The sequence below is a fragment of the Neomonachus schauinslandi genome, chromosome 10 (genome assembly GCF_002201575.2).
Source record: "Neomonachus schauinslandi chromosome 10, ASM220157v2, whole genome shotgun sequence".
Taxonomy (NCBI): Eukaryota; Metazoa; Chordata; class Mammalia; order Carnivora; family Phocidae; genus Neomonachus; species Neomonachus schauinslandi.
Genome location: NC_058412.1, coordinates 54,922,966 through 54,947,330, shown reverse-complemented (window position 1 = coordinate 54,947,330; position 24,365 = coordinate 54,922,966). Strand labels below are relative to the sequence as shown.

General features: G+C 41.5%; 1 protein-coding gene across 6 annotated transcripts in view; it reads left to right on the top strand.

The window, feature by feature from the left end:
• Positions 1 to 24,365, top strand: part of MEIS1 (Meis homeobox 1) — a 133,500-nt gene that overhangs the window by 58,007 nt on the left and 51,128 nt on the right. For all 6 annotated transcript variants that reach the window (XM_021699079.1, XM_021699081.2, XM_021699080.2 and 3 more), the window contains one exon: positions 15,470 to 15,615. In XM_021699079.1, coding sequence (XP_021554754.1) covers positions 15,470 to 15,615 — 146 coding nt within the window. The remainder of the gene's footprint in view (positions 1 to 15,469; positions 15,616 to 24,365) is intronic.

Here is a 24,365-nt window from a genome sequence, read left to right as displayed (position 1 = left end):
AAGATTTCAGATTAGCATGTAGGTGATGTCATCACCGAAAACCCCACACATGTGGAATGCTGCTCCCCCTTGGGTGTGGGGGGCGGCCTGAGTGTCTTCTGCTCCAGGCTGGTGTTTCATGAAGCAGCCTTGTTTGTATTTCTGTATCCCTCCTGGAGAGGAGACTTTTCCTTTCTTTGATACATAATCTCTGAGAGAAAATAAACTCTGCTGCGAGCTTGTGGTCGGTCCCTTTTCCATTGGTTCTCTTGGCCAAGGCCTGTTGATGTGGCCATCCCAGTTTCATAGAGCGCACGCCGGTGGGCAGGGGGCAGGCTCCTCCCAGCTCTCCTATGGGCAGAACCTCAGGTTCCTGACATGGAGACACACTTGAAGACCATTTGTGTGATGCTGGAAAGTGGATGTTTTGTAGTTCAGTAGATGACCGCTTTTAGGCCCTGAGCAAGGGGAAGGGCCTCTGTCGGGCCCTGCTCTCCAGAGCTCAGCACTTCCCTCTGCTCCCCGATGGCTGCTTACCCGACTTCCATAGCCTACGTGAAGTCTTTCCGTATGATTTTCTCCTTCAGTTGTTGGAGGCACTCTCAGGACAACGGCCTCACTTTTTGTCAGTGTGGCTATTTTTGGCATCCTCCCATTCTTGTGTACCTTCCCCAGGTCCATAAACCCTTGGTATTTGTTTCCTTCCTTGTACATTTCAGAGGTGGTTTTCACATTTAACCTTTTCCATTATCTTTGACTAAGGAACGCTTGCATGCTGTTCAGAGATTCCATGCTTCTTGTCTCCTCCTTCTTTGACTTCGGGGGAAAGAGTATGACCCAGGAGATGTTTATGATGTCCACACTATGGGTCAGGCTTTGTGCTGGCTGTGGACAGCATGCAGCAATGAGAAAAGACACTTACAGCTCCGGGAGATCTTTCTAGAGGTTAAAGAAATGCATCTTGATTGTCATCGAATCTCATGGGTTAAGTGGAGAGAGTAGTTCTGGAATGGTTAGGAGTTTAGCTTTGAGTCTGATGTGGGTTGGAGTTCACAATGAGCTCTATTTCCTTATCTGAACACTGAGACCAATGCAAGGGTGACATGAGGTAATTCAGAAAAGCACTCAGTAAGGTATGTATTCTCCAAGCGACTCATCATTGTCCGTAAGTAGGAGTTGTTTCTACTGGCGACAAAAACAGTTTGAAAAACACCGTAACAAGTGAAGGGTATTTTTAAAATATGGAGAAATTGACTATTGTTGTTATTTTTTAATTTGTTTATTTTTTCCGTGATGAATTTAACTTTACCTTCTAAGGTTTTTGTGAGGATTAATTAATTGATCGAAAATAAAGGCTAAACACAGTTTCGAGTGTCTAGTAAGTGCTCAATAAGTATTAGTTTTTGTTATTATTGCTATTCTTACTATCTAGACAAGAGATGGACTATAGCTTGAAAATCAGCCCTGTTTTTCCATAAGGCATCCCTCTTGTTCTACACCTTAAAGACACTTTCTTCAGTGATATAACTGCTTTCCATATTTATAAATCAAAACCAGAAGCCTTTGCTATTAATTACCATGGAAATATTATTTGGAGAGCAGAGGACAAGGTATTATGAATTGACCTATTTTGTGAGGGGAGTGAGAACTTGTATTAATAAAACGTGTTTCCTGCGTATCACCGTCCAACCCTGGGCTGCCAGCAACTTGTGGTGGGGCCACTTAGACAGCATTTTCCTCTGGAGCACACGTACAAAGTTCCAAGTCATTCCAGGGCTCTTTCGGGGGAAAAAAGAAAAAACACGAAAATGGTATGCAGTGCTAGGGGGATGGGTGTATGTATTTTGGAAAAGTGGCTGCTAGGAATGAGAACGGGATGGGGGAGATGAGGACACATAGCTAGAGTGGCCGTGATTGTTTTCCTGTGTTGGGTGCAGGGCTCAAGAGAAAGGTCCTCTCACTCAAAGAATGGTCTCAGTAGCAAAACAACCACAGGAACTGGCATTCACCTGGGCTAAGCCAGTGCTGCCGGGTTATGTGTTCAATGTTCTATGTAGCTTATTTTATTTAATCTGTTCAATAACTCTAGGGTGTACTATTACTATGCTTCTTTTTTTCCGGAGGGGCGAAACAGAGGCTTGGAGAGGTTAACTGACTTGCCCAGGGTCATGCAGCTATCAAGTGGTGCGGATGGGATTTACATGAACCTGGACAGTCTGACTCCAGAGGCTACAGTACTCTGGTAATACCTCCCAGGCAAGAAGTGAGGTGTTGCCTGTGCTGGGGAGACGGAGGAGGAGAGAGGGCTGTGACACTATCAGAAAAGAGAGTCGAGGGGTCCCTGGGTGGCTCAGTTGAGTGTCCAACTCTTGATTTCAGCTCAGGTCGTGATCTCAGGGTCCTGGGATCGAGCTCCTCACTCAGCGAGGAGTCTGCTGGAGAAGCTCTCTCGTCCCTCTGCCCCTCCCCCCACCCACACATGCCTGCTCTCTCTCTCTCTCAAATAAATAAATGAATCTTTAAAAAACCAAAACAAAACACAAGGAGAGTCGCCCATTGGAGACATCCTGACTCGTTCTGATCCTGCAGTTAGTCCTAGAGACATCGTGAGGTGATGCTCAAAATGAGGACATGAACAGCCTTTTCCCCATCCTTGTCCAACAGGTGCAGGTACAGTGCTCCCTGTGTGCGCTGAAGGGAGACTGTCTCACCTTCCACTGTAGCGAGGCATGGGCATGCACCCAACACTTTCTAGCTTTATTTGTCCGTAGGGGAAGATCCTCCAGAACTTTGCTAAGATGCACAACATGGTCCTTGGACCTGGGGCACAGCATCCGCAGCCCCCAGGAGCTTGTGAGAAATGTAGCATCTCAGGCTCCTCCCCTTCTGAATGGGAAACTGCATTTTAACAAGATCCCTGGTGCTTTATAAGCACGTTAAGTTTGGAGTATCCCTGCGGCAGAAGGTGACTCTATCCTTACTATGCCCACCGAAGTAAGTCACCACTTGACGAAATGTGCTTATTTTGAACGGCAAGCCCCTGTCCCTAATTAACTGAGTGACTGGTATGTGTGCCACAAAAACTCTGCAAAGGACTGGAGTCTTGGATAATCAGAGGAGAGAAGGTTAGATATGACAACAGATACATGCCAGTAATTCTCAAACCTTATCTTTCAGAAACGGTTGGATTTTCAGATGGCTTCACAATAAGAGCATAACAAGCTTTTCTTTCTTTTTTTATGCCAACTTCTTTCTTGCCCATTTTCCTTCTAACTAAACATCAATTCATTCTCCCCAAAGACTTCCTAATCTACATTTTACAACCTAGTTCCGTTTTATTTCGAATGCAAAGAAATCTTCCTGTATAGAATGCCATCTGGTTTTTTTCCCCCTTGACCCATGGCATTCCCTCTTGCTCCAATTTTTACCGTCTTGCAGGAGGTGGGTCCCACTCTCTCATCCAGCTGTGCTCCACCTTCGGCTGACCCCTCCTCCTTCCTGCACACACCTTGCCCTTCCCTCCTCCTTCCTGCACACACCTTGCCCTTCCCTTCTCCCTCATTATGTACTGAGAGCAGAAGAAAAGGGATGAAGAACCCATAAGCACCTTGAGAGAAGATCCCCAGGAAGCCAGGGAGGGTCAGAAGAGGAACTAGTGCCCCATGTTTAACCTACTCAGGATGCTCACACTGAGGGCTGTGCTCCACCTAGCTACACAGACCAGTGAAATGAGGGCAAATACGTGAAAAGAGTTGCTGCAGAACGTAGACACGTGATTCTGGTTTATCTGCTGTCATTCAAGAATGATGTGGTCCAGATGAACAGAATCCTACTTTTTTAAATATTAAAAAATTTAGGAGCATTTTTAGGAAAATGTCTCCAGACTGTGCATACACTGTATCATATCTAATTTTAACAAGCTTAAAACAATTTAATTAAGTAGATACATTATTTATGGTACCATGCTACGTATTTTTTGTTTGTTTGTTTGTTTACACAGCCTCTTTAGCATCTATGGGCTGTTTTCCCCTATGCTAAAGGACCCTCATGGGCCAGGTTCTTTTTTTGCCTTTTTATCTTCTTACATTGTTACAAAACTCTGAGACTACAAACTATGAGGCAGGAAACCAGATGAGTAAACCTTTGAAAATGGCATCTGAAATACACACAACAGTTCTCTGATTAAGGGTCTTATGGTCATTTCTCTGTAAAAAATATATGAGCTTTGCCACATATAATCTGTGATCCTAATCCACTGGTTCTCAAACTTGGCTGTACATTTTAATCATCTTGGAGTTTTAAAAATCATTAATGCTGGGATCTCACCCTCCAGAATACTAATTTAATTGGTCTTGGGTACAGTGTAGGCATCAGGATTTGTAAAAACTACCACATGATTCTATGTGTAGCCAAAGTTGAGAACCATTTCAACCACTTCTAATCTGCATGTCAGAAACTTTTTTTAATTAAATCCTCCTTTTCAAGTGCATTCTATATAACTGAGTTTGCTGAAGAAGTGACCTTTTTGATAAATAAATGTTATCTTTTCTGCGTAAGTGTACATACACACGTGTGTATACATATGTATATATACGTATATACACACACACACATGCAGAGTATATAAAAGTTTAAAAACAAATTATATGGCAAGCATTTGAGGATCTCACAAAAATAAATGGGGTGTGTGTGTGTGTATGTTTCTGTGTGTGTATGTGTGTGTGTGTGTGTGTGTGTGTGTCTGCCTGTCTATAAGACCCCATGTGTGGCATTTGTTTTTTGTTTTTGTTTTGACTAAGGGATTTATTTTCATGGTTAAATAGAATTTTGTGGCCATTTGTTAATATATGATTTATATATTTTGGGAGGAATCTCAAGGAATTTGGCATGCATTACTATAATAACATTAAAAAGGTAAAATACTAGTTCCTCAAATGCTTTCTGAGATGTTGATTCAAAACAAAAGTTTATGACTTTTGCACTGTTTTACCTTTGCAATTGTAAGCATATTTTCTTTCTTTTTTTCTTAGAAAAAGATTGGGGGATTTCCATTTTGTTTTACTGTTAGTATAAATAAAAAGATTTCAGTAATATCTTGCAATGCACTCACATCCTGAAGTTTCTAAGACTTCATTAAGAAGTTATGCTGTTTTTGCAGGGATTTTCCATGGTGTTTAGTTGTAAAAAAAAAAAATGCTGAATGGATGAAAAATGAGTAAAATCTGTGTTTTTTTTTTTTCTTTCCTATTCATCATTGCTGTTTGTCCTCTGCGTGTAGGTAACTAATTTGCTGTTGTTCCCCTGAGGGGAATTCAAGTCAAAAAGTCATATTGAATTACTAGAAAAAGGTATTCCTATCTCAAAAGAAGAAAGTACAATGATTTAAAAAAAAAAAAAAACTTGGAAAATTTAGCCGATTTCTTGGTGCATCCTGTATCTGTCCACGGTACTTTACTCATAGGAACATGTACAGAAAATAAATCTTAAGGAAACTACAAATATGAACACTGACCAACTCCGACTGACAATTCTTACTTTCCATGAATTTGGAAAGTCCTATTTCTTCCTTCACTTCTATCAATGGCATATTAATATAATTCAACAGATTTTCTTTGTGTTTCATAAAAATCCAGTGAACATTTTCATTCTGAGTCTCAGTTATTTGGTTGGATTCTTTTCATATTTTTTTTTCTTTATTAAAGATTTTATTTATCCATTTGACAGAGAGAGAGACAGCGAGAGAGGGAACACAAGCAGGGGGAGTGGGAGAGGGAGAAGCAGGCTCCCCGCCGAGCAGGGAGCCCGATGCGGGGCTCGATCCCAGGACTCTGGGATCATGACCTGAGCCGAAGGCAGACGCTTAACGACTGAGCCACCCAGGCGCCCCTCTTTTCATATATTTTACCCTGCTATGTTTTATACATGGTTTGTGGTCTCCATGAAGAATCATGAAGTGATAGATGGTTAATAGAGTGCATTTATTTGTAGTAAAGGAGTTATTCCAAATTTATTCCAACGGGTTGGCAATCTCTGAGTTATAAACACCCAGATTATCGGAATGTCCTCCATATACACACAAATGTTCAACCAAGATCTCTTACTGCTATTTTCACTGCTGTGCACCCCCAGGACCCATTCACTGTCACCATAGTTTCTGTGAAAAAGAAAGAAACACTGAGCAAGGTGAGAGATGCGTGGCTTCCCAAATGCAGGAGGAATGAGCAAGGGCGGAGTGGTTGAGGGTGGAGGGATGTAAGGACAAGTTTGGGAACTTGATCCTAGGCTCTTCTGAAAGGTTGGCATCTGCTGATTCAAACAACAACAACAACAAAACTTTCCCAGCACCAGCTGTATTTTTTTTTTAAACTTTACTTACTACTCTACCTAAAATTCTGCCACTTAAAGGTTCATTTGCATTAACAAATTTTCTTTCAAAGATGCCCACATTTCTGGGAAGGTGAGGGGCTATCGGTTTTTCTTGCTGAGTCTCCATTAGTGCTTGCAGATCGCTTTCTACCTCAATAGGCCTGGCTTAGACCAACTAGACCAAAAGGCTGGGTATTTGGGTTGTTGGGAGATGGTGTGAACTCAGAGCAGGAAAAGGTTAGGTCTGGGTGGGGTGTCCACAGTGGGAGGCCAGGTGTCCCTACCAGGCGCTGGGATACTGGGAAACTCCAGGAGATGGATGCTGAGCAGTGAAGGTGATGTATAGAAAAGGAGGTACTAAAGGCACTTACACATACTTTAATATTTCCCCAGGCTGATTCTGTGTGCAGAAATAGGAGGAAAAAAACCTCATCTTCCTCCTTCTTCTTATACTTCCTGACTTCCTGCATCTAGAGCTCAGATGTCAGAACTTTATTCACTTAATGAATTACTTTGGCTTTGATGAGCAAGCCTTAGGACCCAACACCATTCATAACTTGCTTCTATGTGAAAATATGTTCCAATGTCCAAACGCCCTATTTACAGATTAACTTCAGAGTGTGATCTGTGCCTACACTGGGGTCTACCCGAATGGACTCATTGCTTTTCCATTGTCCTTCATTCCCCCATCTTAATTTGGAATCAGGTGCTTTGTTAGGTTGAACTAGAAAGAAACACTGGGGAATGAGGCTTTATTTGGTAACATTTAGGTAATATTGGGGCATGCGACGGAGAGGACACTCATGATGCCACAGAAGTACGTGTGTGGATCTCTACTCAGAACCCTAGGGACAAACACCTAAATCCTGACCATGGCCCACGAGGCCCTGAGTGGTCTTGCTTCGCTCACCTTTCCAGTTTCACGTGGTCCTACGTTCCCAGGTTCAATTCTGTGGTTGTGTCACGCTTCCAGACACAGGGCCTTTGTACCTGCTGTTCCTGTGGCCTGCAATCCTTTCTCTGCTCTCTGCCCTTTTAGGCTGCTCCCCACCCCCACTTGACTTTCGCCACCCTTCAGATTCTGCTCCAGATTCCTCCTCAGTCCATTTCCTTTGTTTCAACACTCACAGACTTATATTTCTTTCTGATTGAGTACAATCGTACTTTTATCACTGTGATTATTTTGTTTCACATCTGTGGCCTCTACCTGGAAAACTCCACAGAAACAGGGACTCTTTCTGATTTTCTTCACCATTTGTGTCCTTCATGGTTGATATAGTGTTTGGGACATAGTCAGAATTCAGTACATTTCTGTCAAAAGAATAAATGAATGGTAAGAGTAACCGCTTATGCAAAAGACGGTTACCTCTGTGAGGGCTCATTTTTTTTTTTTTTTTTTTTGTGAGGGCTCATTTTTAAAGTCTGCACTTTACTTTCTAGAAAAGGAGTTACTTCGTTCATTGAGAGAGTTACTTTCTCCAGGCTCCGAGGCTCTATTTCTCCCGTTAGGTTTCTGTGATATCAGGAATCCACTAAAGGGCAGAATAAGGCTGTGAGCTGCTTCCACAGGGGCTAACTATTAACAAGTATTTGTCACTATTTAACAGACCTAAGTCAACGAGAAAGGAAAAGCTTCATGGCAAATCTCTGTAAAGCCAACCTGGGGAAATGTACCTAGACATTTCTTTTTGTAAGTGCCATAATGTGTGTATTTAAAGTTTGCCTATTCTTAATCTCCCCACCCCCTCCACTTTTCTTTACCTCTGTCTTATCGGTGACTGCCATTAGTGTATCTGTAACACTGGCCATTTCTTACGCCCCTTCTAGAACCTCACACTGGCCTGGCAGGTGCCAACATCTAACTCCTTATCTTGGTTTCCGAAGGAACCACCTCAAGATTTTCAGGGAAGTCGTGGGTGATAACACAAAACATATGAGAATGTGCTTTCCTTTGTTATTTTTCTTTGATCAACTGAGAATCACTTTGAACTAAGAACAAGGAAATGTTAAACACCTAAGGATGAGAAAAGATGCAAAAGGGAGGGCAAGGTAACAGAACCCTGATTCAAGTCAAACTCAAAAGTGAACCATTGGATGTAGACAATTATGTGTTTGCATATTGGCTACAAATTTGAAGATATATGAAATCTACTGTGTTTCTCTTAAAAATGTGTAATAAGACTTATGGGGTTTTATTAGGTTTTCATTGATCGTATAAGATCCTTTCTAATGTCTCCGGGGACCCTGTGGCACGTCAGCCTGTATGATAGTATCAGATACCAAGGTCTTCAGATAACCTGTTGCTGAAAAATTGCTGAGGCAGGTGTGGAGGAATGCTGTGGGGAAGGCCAATCCATGACTTGGCAAAACTAAGGAAAAGCCAGAGTTCTAGAGTTTTGTATTTAGCACTGAGTCTATAAAGTGTGAGCCTGGAGTCTGAGCTCAGGGTGAAATTGTCTCCTGAGAAACAGTTGAGTTTCTTTGTTAGGTTAAAACTGGGAGACGTGTGAAGTAATATATTTAATTCATTGGGAAAAATTCAGAGGGAAACAAAACTTTTGCTTTATTTTTTAGAGTTGAACTCAGGAAAAATGTACAAACAGCAAGAAATTTTAGTTCGGTAAATAGTTTTAAATTGTAATAGAAGGAGGTAGTATTCCTGAGAGACTATGACAAACACTAAAAAGAACTCTGATTCTTTCACTCAGTCCATCTTTTGTCCAAGATGAGCTGAAAGATTCCAAGGAAACGTCCCAGTTTTGGAGAATGTATTTCCTTTATGTTTTCTTATAGTTTTACTGATTTTCCTTGGTGAATATTCTGCAAGAGTTTAAGTATGTATCAAAAAGGAGTATAACAGCTGGAAATTGAAACTGTGGTTTTCTCCATGCAGTGAAACAAGAAATGCATTTGCTCATTCATTTAATATGCCATTGACAAGTCTATACCCTGGACACGGGGGTAAGTCCGGGGCTAGAGAATCTTAGAGGGGACTATGACCCTGTCCTTGCTTTCACAGATCCTATGTAATCAAGCCAAGGGGACATAGACCACAGAAATCAACAGTCCTGCTAGAGTGTGTTGTGTGTTTGGACGGAGGAATGTCGGGAACAGAAAAATTGGGGATTGGGGAGGGGTGTCACCAAACAGCTAGAGTCCAGCCCATGCTTCTTAGAGGAGATGGCAGTTGACCTAACCTAAAAAAGGTCACCAAGGAGCTTGCCAGGAAGGACGCTGCAAAAGGGGCTAGCACCAGGAACCGCGAAGAGGTGTGAGGGCAGCGCCTGCAAGGGAGATGGAGGCTGGGGGTCGGGTGGGGACCCAGCAGCAGATAGGCTGGAAACACCCTGGGGCGGAGAGAAAGGACGTGAAAGTCCTTCCATGCCAGGCTAAAAAGTGTGGTCTTTATCCTGAAGGCAAATGATAACCACAGCAGGATTTTAAGAGCCAGGGTTATAAGATCAGATGTGTAGTTTAGAGAAATCATTCTGGCAGCGATTACACATTCTCCATGAAGACAAAACACTTCTTTATAACCTCTGAAGTATTTTCGCTGGTTCCTGAGAAAGGGTTGTCTATAGTTCTCACCATTTATCCTCTTAACATAACACAGAAACATTATCCCATCTGACTTCTGGCTAAGTAGACACAGCCATGATCTGGAGAAGTGGGTTTGGGGTAGTTTTACATTCTTCCTAACAACCTGGAACACTCGGATAGCTCCGCTACAAAAGAAACCCGACCTCTTCGTACTGATGCGATGTTTGCACCAGCAGCCACTGGAAGGGCAGGAATGTTCTACACACCATGTAAGGGGTGAAACGCCATCTTCTCTTGTAGGTGTGCTGTGTGAGAAAACAGGCAAGAGGAGAAAACCCTTAATATTGGATGAAAATTTGGCCAGCTTACAACACAAGCTGTACAGCCTTAATTTTGACACCTTTCAAGACATGATAGCATTGACTCCGTATTGAAAGATGTGGATGCGATTACAGATGGCCTTGGTTTTCAGTCTACATACATTTCTGGAACAAACATTCTGTTTCCAAACACTTGAAGATGTGTAAAGCAAAAGCGAAGGGGAGAACCTGGCCAGAAACTATGGAGTCGCCGTGCAAAGTTGTAAATGAATTGTCATGAAGCTGGGGTGCCTTGCAGCTCAGCTTCTAGCAAAACAAGAAGGTCCACAACCTTACACCTTCATTTGCCCCACGCAGTTGAAAGTTCAGATCCCTAATTAGGAGTTTTGCCTCCAGGACAGAAAAAACCCTCTGACAGACAACCCATTTTTATTTATACCTGCTGACCCACTGACACTGGAAGTTCCTCTCTGTTGTGATGTAAATCTTGGGCACTTTTGGGGGTTTGTTTTTGCCTGGCTCAGAATAGGTTTTGGGGATGGGCAGTTCTGGGGGGGGGGGGGAGGGCGAGGGCGTTAGGAGGAAGAAAAAAATGGGAGCAGGGCTTTGACCTGCCAGAGAGGAGCCCCTGCTGACACGGTCAGTCTGACCCATTGAATGGCCTGAATACGGTAAATGCCGCTTTATTCTGCCTTGAAAGGCACGAGATAGCACAGTCTAAATGCTTGGGCATGCTTAAATAGGCGACTCGGGATGTTTGAGTTGAGCGTGTTTGAAATCTGAGCTCTCTGACAGCCTGGGAGCTGCCACAGGTCACCTGCCTTGCTCCGCAGGGACAGACCAGGTCTCACAAGAAATTGTCCGTAGACGAATTGTAGTACAAATTCCTTTCTTTGTTGGTTGGCCTCTTTCACTAGACCATGGCCTATAAAATTTTGTAAAAACAATTCTTAAATATTATTTGAAAGGGCAAATGGCCCACGCTGAAAGGTTTGACAGTTTGACATATAGTGCATGGTTTTGATAGCTCGGAAACTGGAAAGTGTGGCCAGGATTCTCCCCCTGCTCGTTCGTTAGAAGCCTGGTGTTTTTCATGGAGTGTCTTGTTGCCGCTGAGTCCCTCTGCCCCTTGCAATCTGACAGGCAATGAGTCCGCTTCAGTGAGCTTCAATCCTTTTAGACTAATTCGTGAGAGAGCAGAAAAATGGCTAGCACCTTTGAATCCAGCGTCCAAAAAGAACAGAACCAGGTATTGCCAATTAAGGAGCCATTCGGATAATCATATCAAAGCAGATTGCTTCAGAGGCTTCTCATAAGGCCAGAGCCAGTGCCCAGTGCGGGGTGGGGGTGGGGTGGGGGGCAGAGTTTCACTTGAGTGAGGGGGGAAAAAGAGCGGCCCGGTCTCATCAGAGCTGGGGAGTCACAAGGAAGTGGATTTCTGCATTAGAATTTTGCATTTGTGTAGGCAGTGTGTGCTCTGGCCCATCGGCTGCCTCTGCATAGCCAAAGGCCATTTTCGTGAGCCTCTGGCCCCTCAGTCACTGGCCTGCTAGTTAATTGCCACACGGACTTCATGACACATGGGCAGATAATATGACATTTTCGGTTTCTGTCACTAGCAAACGCCACAACGTTGCTTGCACTAGTTGCTAAGAAGCTGTCAGAAACCATTAGCAATTGGCTAAAGTCGCCCTATGGCATTTCCTCATAGCATCAGCAAAACGAGCATAAATCACCCACTGGAGCCTACTGCTATCCTAATGAGGCTGTAAGCTTGTTTATGGACTAGCATCATTTTTATGATTATTTCCACCTTTTCAGTTTGCCTTCATTTGGCGGCAGGAGAAGTCAGCTCCAGGAATGAAGTCACTGCTGACATTTTACAAATGGGGTTCAGAGCTGCTGCGTGCTGCCATGTGGTCGGCCGGCGGTTCTGCAAGTTTGTTTAGTGATCTTAAAAATAAAAAAAGGAAATAAATCCTCCAGAGACCGCATCGAGGTGACTGTATCAAATTGCAGAGTGAATGGAAATGCTCAAGGTACAATTGACCATTTAGACTTTCCTCTGAGGTTGAGACGTTTCGAGATCAATTTTCAATTCTAGAAAGTGGAAGAGGTTAAACAATTTATTAAAATCTATGAAAGTGTTTGCTTTTAGAATCGTCTGTTTTATTATGCTCCTCTCCTTCCCCATCTTCTCCATTTCCCTAACTTGTGTCGGGAAGGAGCAGGGTTTATTGTTTTAGGCTTTTCTGAACATGCAGCAGTATTTACACTGGATTGAAAGCATTTGCTTCCAATGAAAATCTTGTCTTAGATTACAACGCAGCAGTGTAATTTCCCTCCCAGATGGGAGTAAAGTAGCTGTATTTGCCTAAAAACAGTAGGAAGAACAAACTGTGCATTAAGCCAAGGCTGTTTTTGGCTTGAGCTAATGATGTAATAGAAACCTTTTATTCGGGAGAGGTCACTGCCAGGGACTGAAGGGGGTGATCTGGCTCCTGCTTGAAAGGGTTCTCCATTGTGTCTACATAAGTCTTCACTTAAAAAATTCTGTTCCTAATGCTCCTGCTTTCATACAGCAGAAATAAACAGGAAAGGTTCTGGTGAGTGTTACACATGGAATGCAGAAAGCCTTCCTCTCCTAATGGAGTATATAATTCAGGTGCCCTCAAGGCATGCTTTCAGGAATTCTTTTGCCTGAGGTAATGGGAAGCTAAGGCTGCTTTAAGGCCTTGATTATCTATTGATGCACAAAGCTGGAAAAAAGTCATCTCCGCTGGATTATAGTAGATATTTCCATAAATTATCAATGAATTCTCTTCGAGGCAGGCACTAGGCATTGCCTGCTAAATTAATCTGAAGGGGTTTTGAGACGGATGGAAAGGCTATTTTTTTTTTAAGGTGGAAAACAATCATGGAGAGGTGGTGAAAAACTGTCATTAGGTTAGAAGCTTTTCATTTTTAATCAGTGATCAAGTAATATGTTTCTTTTCCTTGGTTACCTTTTGCATATTGAAAGTGGATTAGCCCATTGAAATTTTAAATGCTGTTGAGTTGGTTTCTTTCCTCATGTTTCTTTAATGAATTGTTATTTTATATGGTGAATTGCTTCTCTGAATAAAAAGCCTCTTTAAATAGTGGACTTTCAAGGAATTTATTAGGCAAATCCAAGGGGACTCCTTATAAAACACTTGGTTATGCAAAGAGTTTGTTGGGGGGTGGAAGGAGCACTGATTTAGGGATACGGGTGTCTGGTCCGGCAAGCCCCATCCCTGCTGCGTGACCTTGGGCAAGTCACCCACGCACTTTCTTCACTGCTGCTACAGCGAGGGCTTTGGGACTGTGGGTCTTTACGATCTTTTCCACTGAGAGCACAGCTATGATCCTGTGGAACTTTAACAGAATAGATGGATTTTTAAATACAATAAAATGATGGATTTTTTTTTTTAAAGATTTTATTTATTTGCGAGAGAGAGAATGAGAGACAGAGCATGAGAGGGAGGAGGGTCCGAGGGAGAAGCAGACTCCCCGCCGAGCAGGGAGCCCGATGTGGGACTCGATCCCGGGACTCCAGGATCATGACCTGAGCCGAAGGCAGTCGCTTAACCAACTGAGTCACCTAGGTGCCCAAATGATGGATTTTTAAATTAAGAAAAATCACACTCAGAAAAGTTCTGCAGAGGTTTTGTGTGGCATACGCTGTAATCATAGGAGAAATGTTGATATTTAGTCTGTTCCTCACGCAACAGTTTTTAAACTTTACCTCAGTACAAGTTAAGGCAATTTGGGGGCAATTTCCTTTTTTGGGGGGGATGGGCAGGGGACTCCTGAGGGAGCTGTTAGGAACAATTGATGAACGGCAACATAATGACTATCGATTAGGCTGAAATAACTGAAATCAAGGTATTAAGTATATTTGTACCTGGTGTATTTAGGTAACAGAAATAAGGAATATGAAATAAGTTCACGAAGCGGTGTAACTGAGTATGAGGCTAGTTCCAATGTACAGTGGCTAGGAAACTTGTCTTACCGAAGTACCCGATTTCTGGGGCATGTCCACGGCTCTCCAGTGAAGTGCATAACCCAGGGAATGTGCTCTTAGATGTATGTGTTGCCTCACGGCAAAGCCTTGCTGCTGTAGCTCTTCTTCCTGGGCCGGATCCACCTGTCCCTTTCTCAAAGTCGGTACCTTCTTGGGAGGCACGTTTGACAGAAGCCAAGCTGCTTTTTAGTGTAGTGGTTTTAGTCCAGGCTTGTTTTCCCTCTGAAGTTTTGTGCCAAGCACAAGATACTTAGTTTCCATTTGTACCTTATGACTTGTTTTGGACAGTGTGGTTATATGGGCTGAAATTTCATTTTTTGTCTTATTAAACATGGCACTGTAAAAGGAATACTACGTTTTTTGTTTTATTGTGTCACAGAGCCAGAATATTTTCTAGAAGAAACAACATAAATGTTATAACAAATCAATGGAAGACTAGAATCCAATATTCAGGAATTTGTAAACAGGTGACTTTTCAAATGAGAAAGATTTAAATCTAGAAGAAATTTTAGAAACTGCCTGGATTTTTAGGGTAATACAATTCCAATTGACTATTCGTTTAACATCACTTTATTTGACTTACACAGTAATTGTTTCCTAATTAAAAAACTGTTTCAGGAGTTTTGCCCTTAGTAAACTTGATGCTCTCTTTTTATGACAAGAAGAATTATATTCTATTTGAAGCATTCCTATGTCAAATCGCTTAGATGATGGACTACTTACATCTCCGTGGCCTACTTTAGTTTTAAGATAGATCACTTGTGGAAATAGTTGATATCTTAAGTGCGTCTTCTCACAAGTTGACATCAACGACTATATGTGGGGTTTGAATACCCAGGCAGGGACAGCACCTCTGCCCATGGCCACCACCATATTTAACTCCCCAGTAGGAGTTACACTTACCACGTCTCAGCTATACACATCTGAATCATTACCACGGAACAAAGAAAGCTACTGAAGAGATTGGCTATTTCCCTTTATTCCCTTTGACCTTTCCCACTGTTCTTTGGAAGAAGTTCCTTAGACCTGACTACTTTTGAGCCTAGGCCTTGTTCTTTCTCTTTGTCTTGGAAAAAAAAAAAAACAACAAAAAAAAGTACCAAATAAACTATTAATCATTTATATTGCTCTTTTGGTTTTGTGTATATCCAAAGGCATTCTATTTGATTAAAGCATGTCAAGGTAGCATCAGTCAAAATTTGATTCACTATGTTTGCAGGTGATGGCTTGGACAACAGTGTAGCTTCCCCCAGCACAGGTGACGATGATGATCCAGATAAGGACAAAAAGCGTCACAAAAAGCGTGGCATCTTTCCCAAAGTAGCCACGAATATCATGAGGGCGTGGCTGTTCCAGCATCTAACAGTAAGTGGATTCTAAATGACATATGTAAACTAAATATGGACGGTGAACCAGTTGTGAGAGAAAAAAAAAATGGGGGAGAAGTGATCCCCTCTGCACTTGGAATATTTCATAAGTCACTGTGTTCCCCTAGTTTTTACAAAAGTGTTAGCACTTAATTTCCTAGATACTTACCCCAAATGAGGAGTTTTATTTGAAGTTCACTATTGCAATTTTGTTAACTGTAAGTTATAAGGTTTAGGAGTTCATGTGACTTGTGATTTTAAGTATGTATGTTAATGATGTTGCTTTTCTCAGTGTGACTCTGAGGTACTTAGAACCAACTCCTACTAAGAAGAAAGTCAGCCAAACCGCAGAGAGAAGGACTTAATTTCTTCTAACGCTTTAGTGGACCTTTGTAGCGAACGGTCCAAAAAAGTTTAAATCTTGTTGCAATGGCAAGATGCTCACATAATTTGCTTTTAAGTGGTTTGAATGGCCTGGTTGCCATTCCAAAACATTCATCTGAGTCAGGGCTGCACAGTGAAAGTTGTCCCTGTACTTAGAACTGTAAAGGAAAACAGCAATATAGAGTCGGCTCTTCCTGTGTAGTCCCTTGTGACTTTTCAAGCAGAGTAACAGTTTATATTGTCTGTGTGAGTATTGCTGTTTTCACTGCAGGAATTCTCCTGGAGATGTGAGAAACTGGAGATTGGGGGCTTTATGCCACCAAGGGATTTGTTTTGTTTGGTTATTGTTCTGAATGAATTTCATGTTCAAAATATTTATAATCATAATATTTTGGTGGATATTTTTGTAAGTGCATACTGATTTAATGACATCCAGGGAAGAAGACCAAATGAAAATTTATGGATAAAATAATACTTTAAAAATCAGCAAAATTGTTGGCAAGGGGGACTTTCACTATTAGGGGCAAAGGTTGAATTTAAATAGGTCATAGCCTCGCCTCGCCTAGCCTAGCCTAGCCTAGCCTAAAATGAATGAATGCTAAAAATCTTGGCTTTTTGAAAAATGTCAGAAGCAAACTCTTTATGTTACCATTTTTAGCCTAGTTTGCTTTTTTTGAAAGTCATTTATTTGTACGTATCAAGGTTAATTCTGCGTTGTCCCCGATGTACCCAGGTCTGTTGACCCTCATGCCTTTGCCCACTTTCAGAGCTATGTTCCTCAGTGATTTGTACTGTTACAGGGAGACACACAGGGGCTGTCGAAGGCCACTCTGGGTCTGCTCCTCTGGATAGAGGCTGTGCCTCCAGTAACACTCGAGGGTATAAATTAATCCAGGTTTTCCAGCATCTGTGAATAAAATAAAAACTGAGAGCAGCAGGAGTACTTAAAAAAAAAAAAAAGTTTCCTCTCTCTCTTCCAGCCATCGTGATTCCACACAGCCACTAACCTCCACTGACAGTTCTGGAATCAGCTTCGGAGGTTGATTAATGCTGGTTAATAGTTAGTTGAAGCTTGAGATGGCATAGCTGATTTTAACATCACATAAGGTTTACCTAAAACCCAATTCGGGTGCCATTACTTACTGACACTTTTACATAGATGTGGATAGTTTGAGATCTGCCTCGTGCAAGGTGTAAGGTTGCTGCTGAGATTACCAACCTCGACTGAAGGGGTAGGGGGAAGGAAGGGCGAGGGTCCGGAGGGCATGGCGGGCACAGGAGGAAGAATAAAGAGCAGGAGATAAGAAGAGACAGTCGGTCAGAGGTGCTGATGCAGCCGTGCTGATATTTCGTCACTGGGGCTGACCAGCCAACCTGATCTGGAGGATGAGGGAGGGAGGGGACAAAATCAGGTGGCCCCGGAAGTTACAACCCGAGTCTATTTCCTGTACTAACAGAAAAAAAAAAAATGAATGGATTTCGTCAGCCTGCATCTCAGTCTACAGAGGAGCTTTGGCTTTCCTTGAAGCTGAGATGCCCCTGAATAAAATATAATCAAATATTGGTTCAGACAGAATCAGGAGAGAGAGAAGCAAGTTCTTTTATTCATCCACCAGGTTTCCTGGTTTTCTAGGTCATACCCTTGGGAAGAACCTTGCAGAGAGCTATATTATCTTCTTAAAACAAAACAGAAAACTTCTTTAGCAGCCAGCAGGATCTTACCTGCATTGCGGTGCTTTTTGTGGTCCATATGTTATTGGGGCAATTGGATTAGAAATTATTCCTAAACTGCCTGATTTCTTGAGGTTGGGCTAATTTCTTTCAGTTTGGGGTCTGTACTGGCCTGACCACCACCCTGGAAGGGGAAACCCATTCGTCTACATCTCTATGAAGGCTCACAGAAATTGCCTTGTGGTTCACATTGGGCATGCCCACCTGCTTCCCCACTCCACTCCCATGTGCTCATACAAAAATATTGATAATGGTGACCATCTCAAAAAAGCAAATGTCTCATAATGTCATCTAAAAAACAAAGGAGATATATTTAAATATTCTCCCTCTTTCCCACCCCCAATGAAAGCCATTCCCTTCCCTCTTCTCAATTGCAAGACCAGCTAGATCTCCAGTTATCAGGAACACCCTTCCCCTTGTCTTGTTATACTTCTTGAAGGAATGCACAAACTGTTTAGGTAATTGTTTATAGTCAGGAGCTGATAATAATAAATTCTACGGGAAAAAACCCGTAGAGTTTAAGGAAAGTTTTGTTATTTGTTCAAATGTAAGTAAGTAGTGATAGCTCTGTACTAATCTTTTAGCAACTTTATTTCAAGTTCTGTGAGTTCTTCGGGATGCACAGTTCATTTGGAAGTTGCTACAGATTTTAAATGATCACATTCTTGCTATATGATTAATGTAACTTCTCTAGAAAATCCTGTCTGAAATCTTGCAAGATACAAAAGAGCGACTGAAACTCTGGCTAATTAAAACAATAGCAATAACAATTTATTAGCAAATTGTAAAAACTAATCTTTTAAATGCCAAATGGCATATTATGAAAGCTCACATACCTTTTTGAAAGCAAATTCCTACTCTTTTTTTCTCTTTCAAATAAATGGGTCAATCTTTACATTGGATTTATTCAGTTAAAATAGCAACAACAACAAAAACCTGCCTTTGAAAGGACTATCAAGCATTTATGTGTTGGAGGAATAGAACAGGCCCTGGAAAACAAAACAAAACAAAACAAAACAAAACAAAAAAAACTTTCTGGATTCGCACCCCAGCTGCATCAGAAAAATGTGCTGTTCTGTAGCTGCCCATAGGTAGATTTAATCAGTAGCACATTTTACTACTCCAAGGAGAGAACTAATGCATCATTCTTGGACTCACAGTCTCTAGTGAGCTAAACTGGAAATACTTGTATATGATGAAAATAATAAAAGAAAAAGGAAACAGATTTTAAACTTTGGTGATTATGGGGTAAAAGGAAATTTCAGTGATGAAAATTTCCACCTCAGTCTTAGTTGAACATTTGCCAGGGTTTGATAACTAGAGAAGTTCTCGTAAAAGAAACTATTCCCTGGAATTGAAAAGAATGACTGACATTATTTAGATAGTAAGTGAGAATTAGAAAGAAAACAAAAGCATTTATTAATAGAAATGCTTGCATTTGCCTGAAGATAAATTACTGCAAACAACTACAAACTCCTTAACATTTGAGTATGAGTCACTGTATAGGCAGGCAGTTCCGGGGCCTACACTCCATGAAGGTTTCTTTTTCCTTCTTAAAGGCGTTATTCCAACTATAACTATAACCTACTATGGCCTAATGTTTAAACTGGATGTGTTTTGCTTATTGCCAGTTCTTTTGCTACATAGTGTTACAAAGCTATATGCCTAAGGGCCTAGTGAAAATGAGAAGAAGGGATAAATACAATGTTTAAGGTAAAAATCAAGGGGTTTCTGTTTTGTTTGGTTTTCCTACCCTATTGCACATTTACCCTATTGCATATTGCAGGTTTAAATATAATCTAAATAGAAAAGCGGTTAATATGGTTCTTATTTAGAATATGCAGTGACATATTTTCCTGCCTGGAGCTGCTGTGTGTTCCAGGAGTCTTGAAAGTTAGGAAGAATGCAGGCTGTTAAAATAGACACCTGTGGGTTCAGGTGAAGAAACCATGCAAGGGGCGACATATCTGGCATTGACCAGTTGGGGAGGTGACCCTCAAGGTGAATTGATTTTCATTCACATTCTCTTGGATTCCTTTCACTGATCTTTGGGGTCTCATTGGGTACTTAATAGAGACACTTTGTTTCTATGTCAGATACACATATTTTACTCTTTGGCTTTGTTTTGTTTGTTTCTTATTGTGAACTTCTAGCCTGGAAAATGTTTTGTTTTGTTTTGTTTTGTTTTGTCTGTGGCAAAATTTATGTCTCAATTTCTGATTTATAAGACTTCCCTCTCAATGTGGATAAAGCCAAAGTGAGGGGTTGTAGAATCTTCCAGGTTGAGAATGGCGTTTCCATAGAGACACTATTAGATGAAAAGTGCCCTGCGGGTCCGCCACTCTAAGGATGGCGTAAATGGAATTGAATTGGGAATTGAATGCTCTAGAGGAGACAGATGTTGTTTCATTTGTTTTGCTTTTGGTAACAAGATCTTTTGGTGACATCTTAGTGTCATATCTCTGCTTGCAGTTTTGGAAGGATTGTTCTCTAAACATTAGGAATTACTATTACACTGAAAAAGTACCTCTCATTGGTATCCAGACAACCTGTTCTGTTGATCAAGGTGAGTGAAAGGTCAAAAGGCAGAAGAAGGACCTGTAGGCAGGCCTTAGGTAGGTAGCAGATGGGATATGCTCCCCTCCTTCCATTTCTGTTTCTCTGTCCCTCACCTCTAAACTTTGATAGCTTTAATGGTAATATTTCCATTGTGCCTAGCCAGCCAGCATGATTCAGCTAAAATTAGTCCTAAGACGATAGTGGGGCAGGAAGACGGTATTCTCAAACTCTTGCCTGGAATGGGAATCAGGGTAGGGCAAAGTATTTGAGAAAGACAGTCCCTCCTCCAAACTAGTCCTAACTTATCTTCACGTTCATGTGCCTGTCCTGAGGAAGGTGGTTGGTGGAGACAGCAACTCCGAGTCCTTCTTCGCTGCGTGTTATCTGCCGATAACATTATTTAATTAAGATTCTTGAAAACTAGTGTATAGGGGTGAGAAGAATTTTTTCGCTTTCAGATGTCCATGTACCTTATTAAAATTGAGCTCTCTGAAACCTATGAGAGTATCTTTATAGTTACTATTTTTCTCTTCCATGCAGTTGCCATTCACCTTCACAGGCTTTCATAAGGATGATGGGTCAGAGCTAGGCTTTGCCACAACTAACCCAAGTTGGACTGACAAATCCCTCTATCTTAATTTTAAAAGGTCTCTGCTACTTTGGAGATAGCATATTTCAACTGTGATTACATCAGACCCTGATGATTTTTCACCCAGTTGGGAATCCTCTCTCTCACAGGGAAAAGGGAATAGATTATTTAATTACTTGGAGGGACTATTGGAATGCCCTAATTCTTCTGTGATATATGTCATATGAAGTCTGTTTTAATAATGAAGCGGGTGGTTTCTAGATTCTGGGGCAGCTGCTTTTTTCTCTTTCTTAGCTGGTTATTGAGATCCTAATGGGATGGGTGATGAATTTTCTTAGGTCAGGTAAACTGAAAAGGCTACAGCTGGAATTCTTCACCCAGAAGAATCGGAGTTAATACTAATGATCATTGTGAATTAGAAGATCAAAGGCAAAGCATCAGCCGGTTCTCCAAGTCTTTGCCCCAGAGGCCATTAGTGACCTGGCAGAGCTCTCTCGAAACCTTCCACACACCTCCTTCCCCTTGTTCCAGCCTTTCCTCCCCATCATGGTTGTGCACCTCTGACCTGGGGTAATTACAGTTGGTTGATGAGGGGGCATGGTGGGGGGGGGCAATCAAAAGTAAAAACAAAAGCCCAACTTTAAAATTGCCCATTTATCCAGGTACATAGGACTCATAAGCAAATGAGTTCTGACTGGGGCTCTATGTTATTTTGGGGATGTGACTGAGATTTTTGTGCCCAAATGGTCTGTTCATGTCCCTGAGGATTGGTGCCTTATACAAGGGGCTTGTATAGAGTCTGGCTGGCAATTTGTCAGCTTAAAATTAAATTTTCCTTTTGTTTTCAAGGGTAAGTTAAAAATACATTATAGTTCGGTTCTCTGATGTACTCTCAATCGGGCTAATTAAATAAAAGATTAGGTTCAAAACAAAAGTGCCCGTATAAGCACAATTTATTAAGTTGATGGTTGCTGATGTACATAACTGCTTGAAAACTAGCCAGCCATTTATACTGCAAAGCATACATCAATATCATGTCTTCTTTTGATTCCTCTGATATATTTTTGAAGGTAAAATATCAAACTCGGTCAATGAGTATGCAAGTGCTCGTCCTCTGTTTATCTTTCAGATTAAAACTGGAGCATTGTGTGTTTATGTGGGAATGTATCTTTTAAACGGACTCAGTCCAACCCTTAGGAATTTCATATAACATAAGCTTGACTTTTTACTTTCTCAATGTTTAAGATTCCTAGTGAAGGTACTTGGCTTTAAAGTATGAAGGTTTGATGGTGAGAAAATTGGTTGGCTTTGTTTTAGAAAGGATTCCAGTGTTTTGGTTTGGTTTGGTTGGTTGGCTGTTTTGCCAGTAGTAGTAAATCTATATGTCACGGAATTTAGGAGACTTTATTTGACTTCACTGGAAACATCCCCATCACATCTCAGTCTTCCTTATGGAAGCGTGAGTATGACTGGGTGCATCTACGTCCCTACATACGTGGACAATTTTCTGTAGGACAAATCTCTTTGAACCCCTGCTATCTGTACCAATCCCAGTTGGGGAAATGGGTCCATTTTACTTGTTTTTATCCCCTAAATGTTCACGGCTCTAATGGTTCTGTTTTTGCTGTCGTGAATATATGCCTGGAGATAACCAGTAGTGGAGGACACGTTGCAATCGGTGGTCTGTTGCTCGGGTCACAAAACCCTGTTGGTCATGGTCCAAGTTTGCCTGTAATAACGGCATGCCCTGAGGTGGCAAAATTATTTTATTAAGGCTCCAAGCCATGATAGTGATTGTGCAGATTCCCGTCAAAATGGCTGATACTGACAAGGGTCCCTCCGTTTACAGAGTCCTGAGCCCGGGAAAGCTGGCTCACCTCAATGGACTTGATACTCACCCTAGTGTGTCTACAGCAGGAGAGAGCCCTCAGGGACGCAGATAGACACCTGTTTCTTTATGGGCCTGTGGAGAGCCTCCAAGAGCAAAAGAGTAGCTGAAAGAGCTATGCCAGGCAATTTTCTAACATTCTGAAGACCGTTAGTCCTGGTTTTTTCTTGCCATTGCAAAATGCCTTCACTCAGCAAATTATAGCCCAGTGAGTGTGGGTCCCAATACAAGATGTATGGCTTTGTCATGGGAACACTATAAAGACGAGATAGGTCTCAACTAACTTGAAGTTATAAACATGAACGTCCCAAGTTAGTTGGTATGAGATACAAATTACTTGGTTTTAGAATATATTCTTCAAATTATTCTGAACTAGAGACCTTTGGTTTGTTGGAAATGACTATTTGTCTTCCTGGTGTTATCTCTTCAGACAAAATGGGACGATATATATGAACTTACCCTGTTATGCGTCTTTGCTTTTCAGTTCTTAATATTCTGTGGTCAATTTTCATCTGTTCTCACATTAACTTTGTGGCTGGCATCCCCGCAGAGCCCATGTGCTCTTCCGTGACATGAGTGACCTCTGAGAATTCAGTGTCCTAGGAAGTTCTTGGGACGTCCAGGGGCCAGGAGGCGTAGTCCGTGAACAGGAACACCCATCCTAAGCAAGATCAACGAGTAGAGATCATTCTTATTGGAGGTGATAGAAGTTTAGGAATAATTCCCATTATGTAAAGAAAAGTCAGTTTCCAAACTTCTTGGGGGAGAAACTCCTCAAAAAATGACCTGATTTCCATGTTACATGAAATTATCTCCTGCCTACGTAATGTTACTTTTATCATTGGCTTTTTAAAAAATGATCTTTTTAAAAAATGGCTTGGCTTCCTGGATCTTTCTGTCCTGTTAACAGCTAAAGAAAAAAATTGATCAAAAGGCTAAATGAAATCATAACGTGTGTCTCTGTGGTGCTTTGTAGTTTAATATTTTCACGTACATTGGATTCTGAAGGCAATCCTATGAGGTAGCAGGATGACCAAAATGAGGTTTAGAGAAGTTAATGATTTCTCTCAAGGGCAAAAGCTAGAATCTCCTGACCTGAATTTCCATGTGCTTTCCACCACGTTGCCTCTCAAGTACAGAGCAAATCAAATCGCATTGTGGAAGTTCAAAGGTATAATTATAATCTCATTCCATGAACTAGCTAATTAGTATTTTTTTAAATAAAAATACGAGCCAGAGGGTTTGGCATAAAACTTCATCATGCAATCTGATGGCTATTGGTAACTAAGGATGAGGGATGGTCCTTTCCTATATAGATTCTTTTTCCGGACACCTCTGCCCGTTGAAAAAAGGCAAAGCTAGAGCTACTGATATTTTGTGCAACTGGGATAATTTATGCATTGTTAGAATTTCAGATTTTAAACATTAGCTGTTCCTCCTTCCTTATGGAAATATGTAAATCTCTCCCCCTGCCTATTACTAACAATGTCGGAGAGCAGTTTGGGGGTGAGGAATCTTTCCTCATGCAAATCCTAACCAAACCTTCTAACACAGAATTTAGCTCCTTGAAGATTTCTTTGCTCGTCACGTGTCCAGG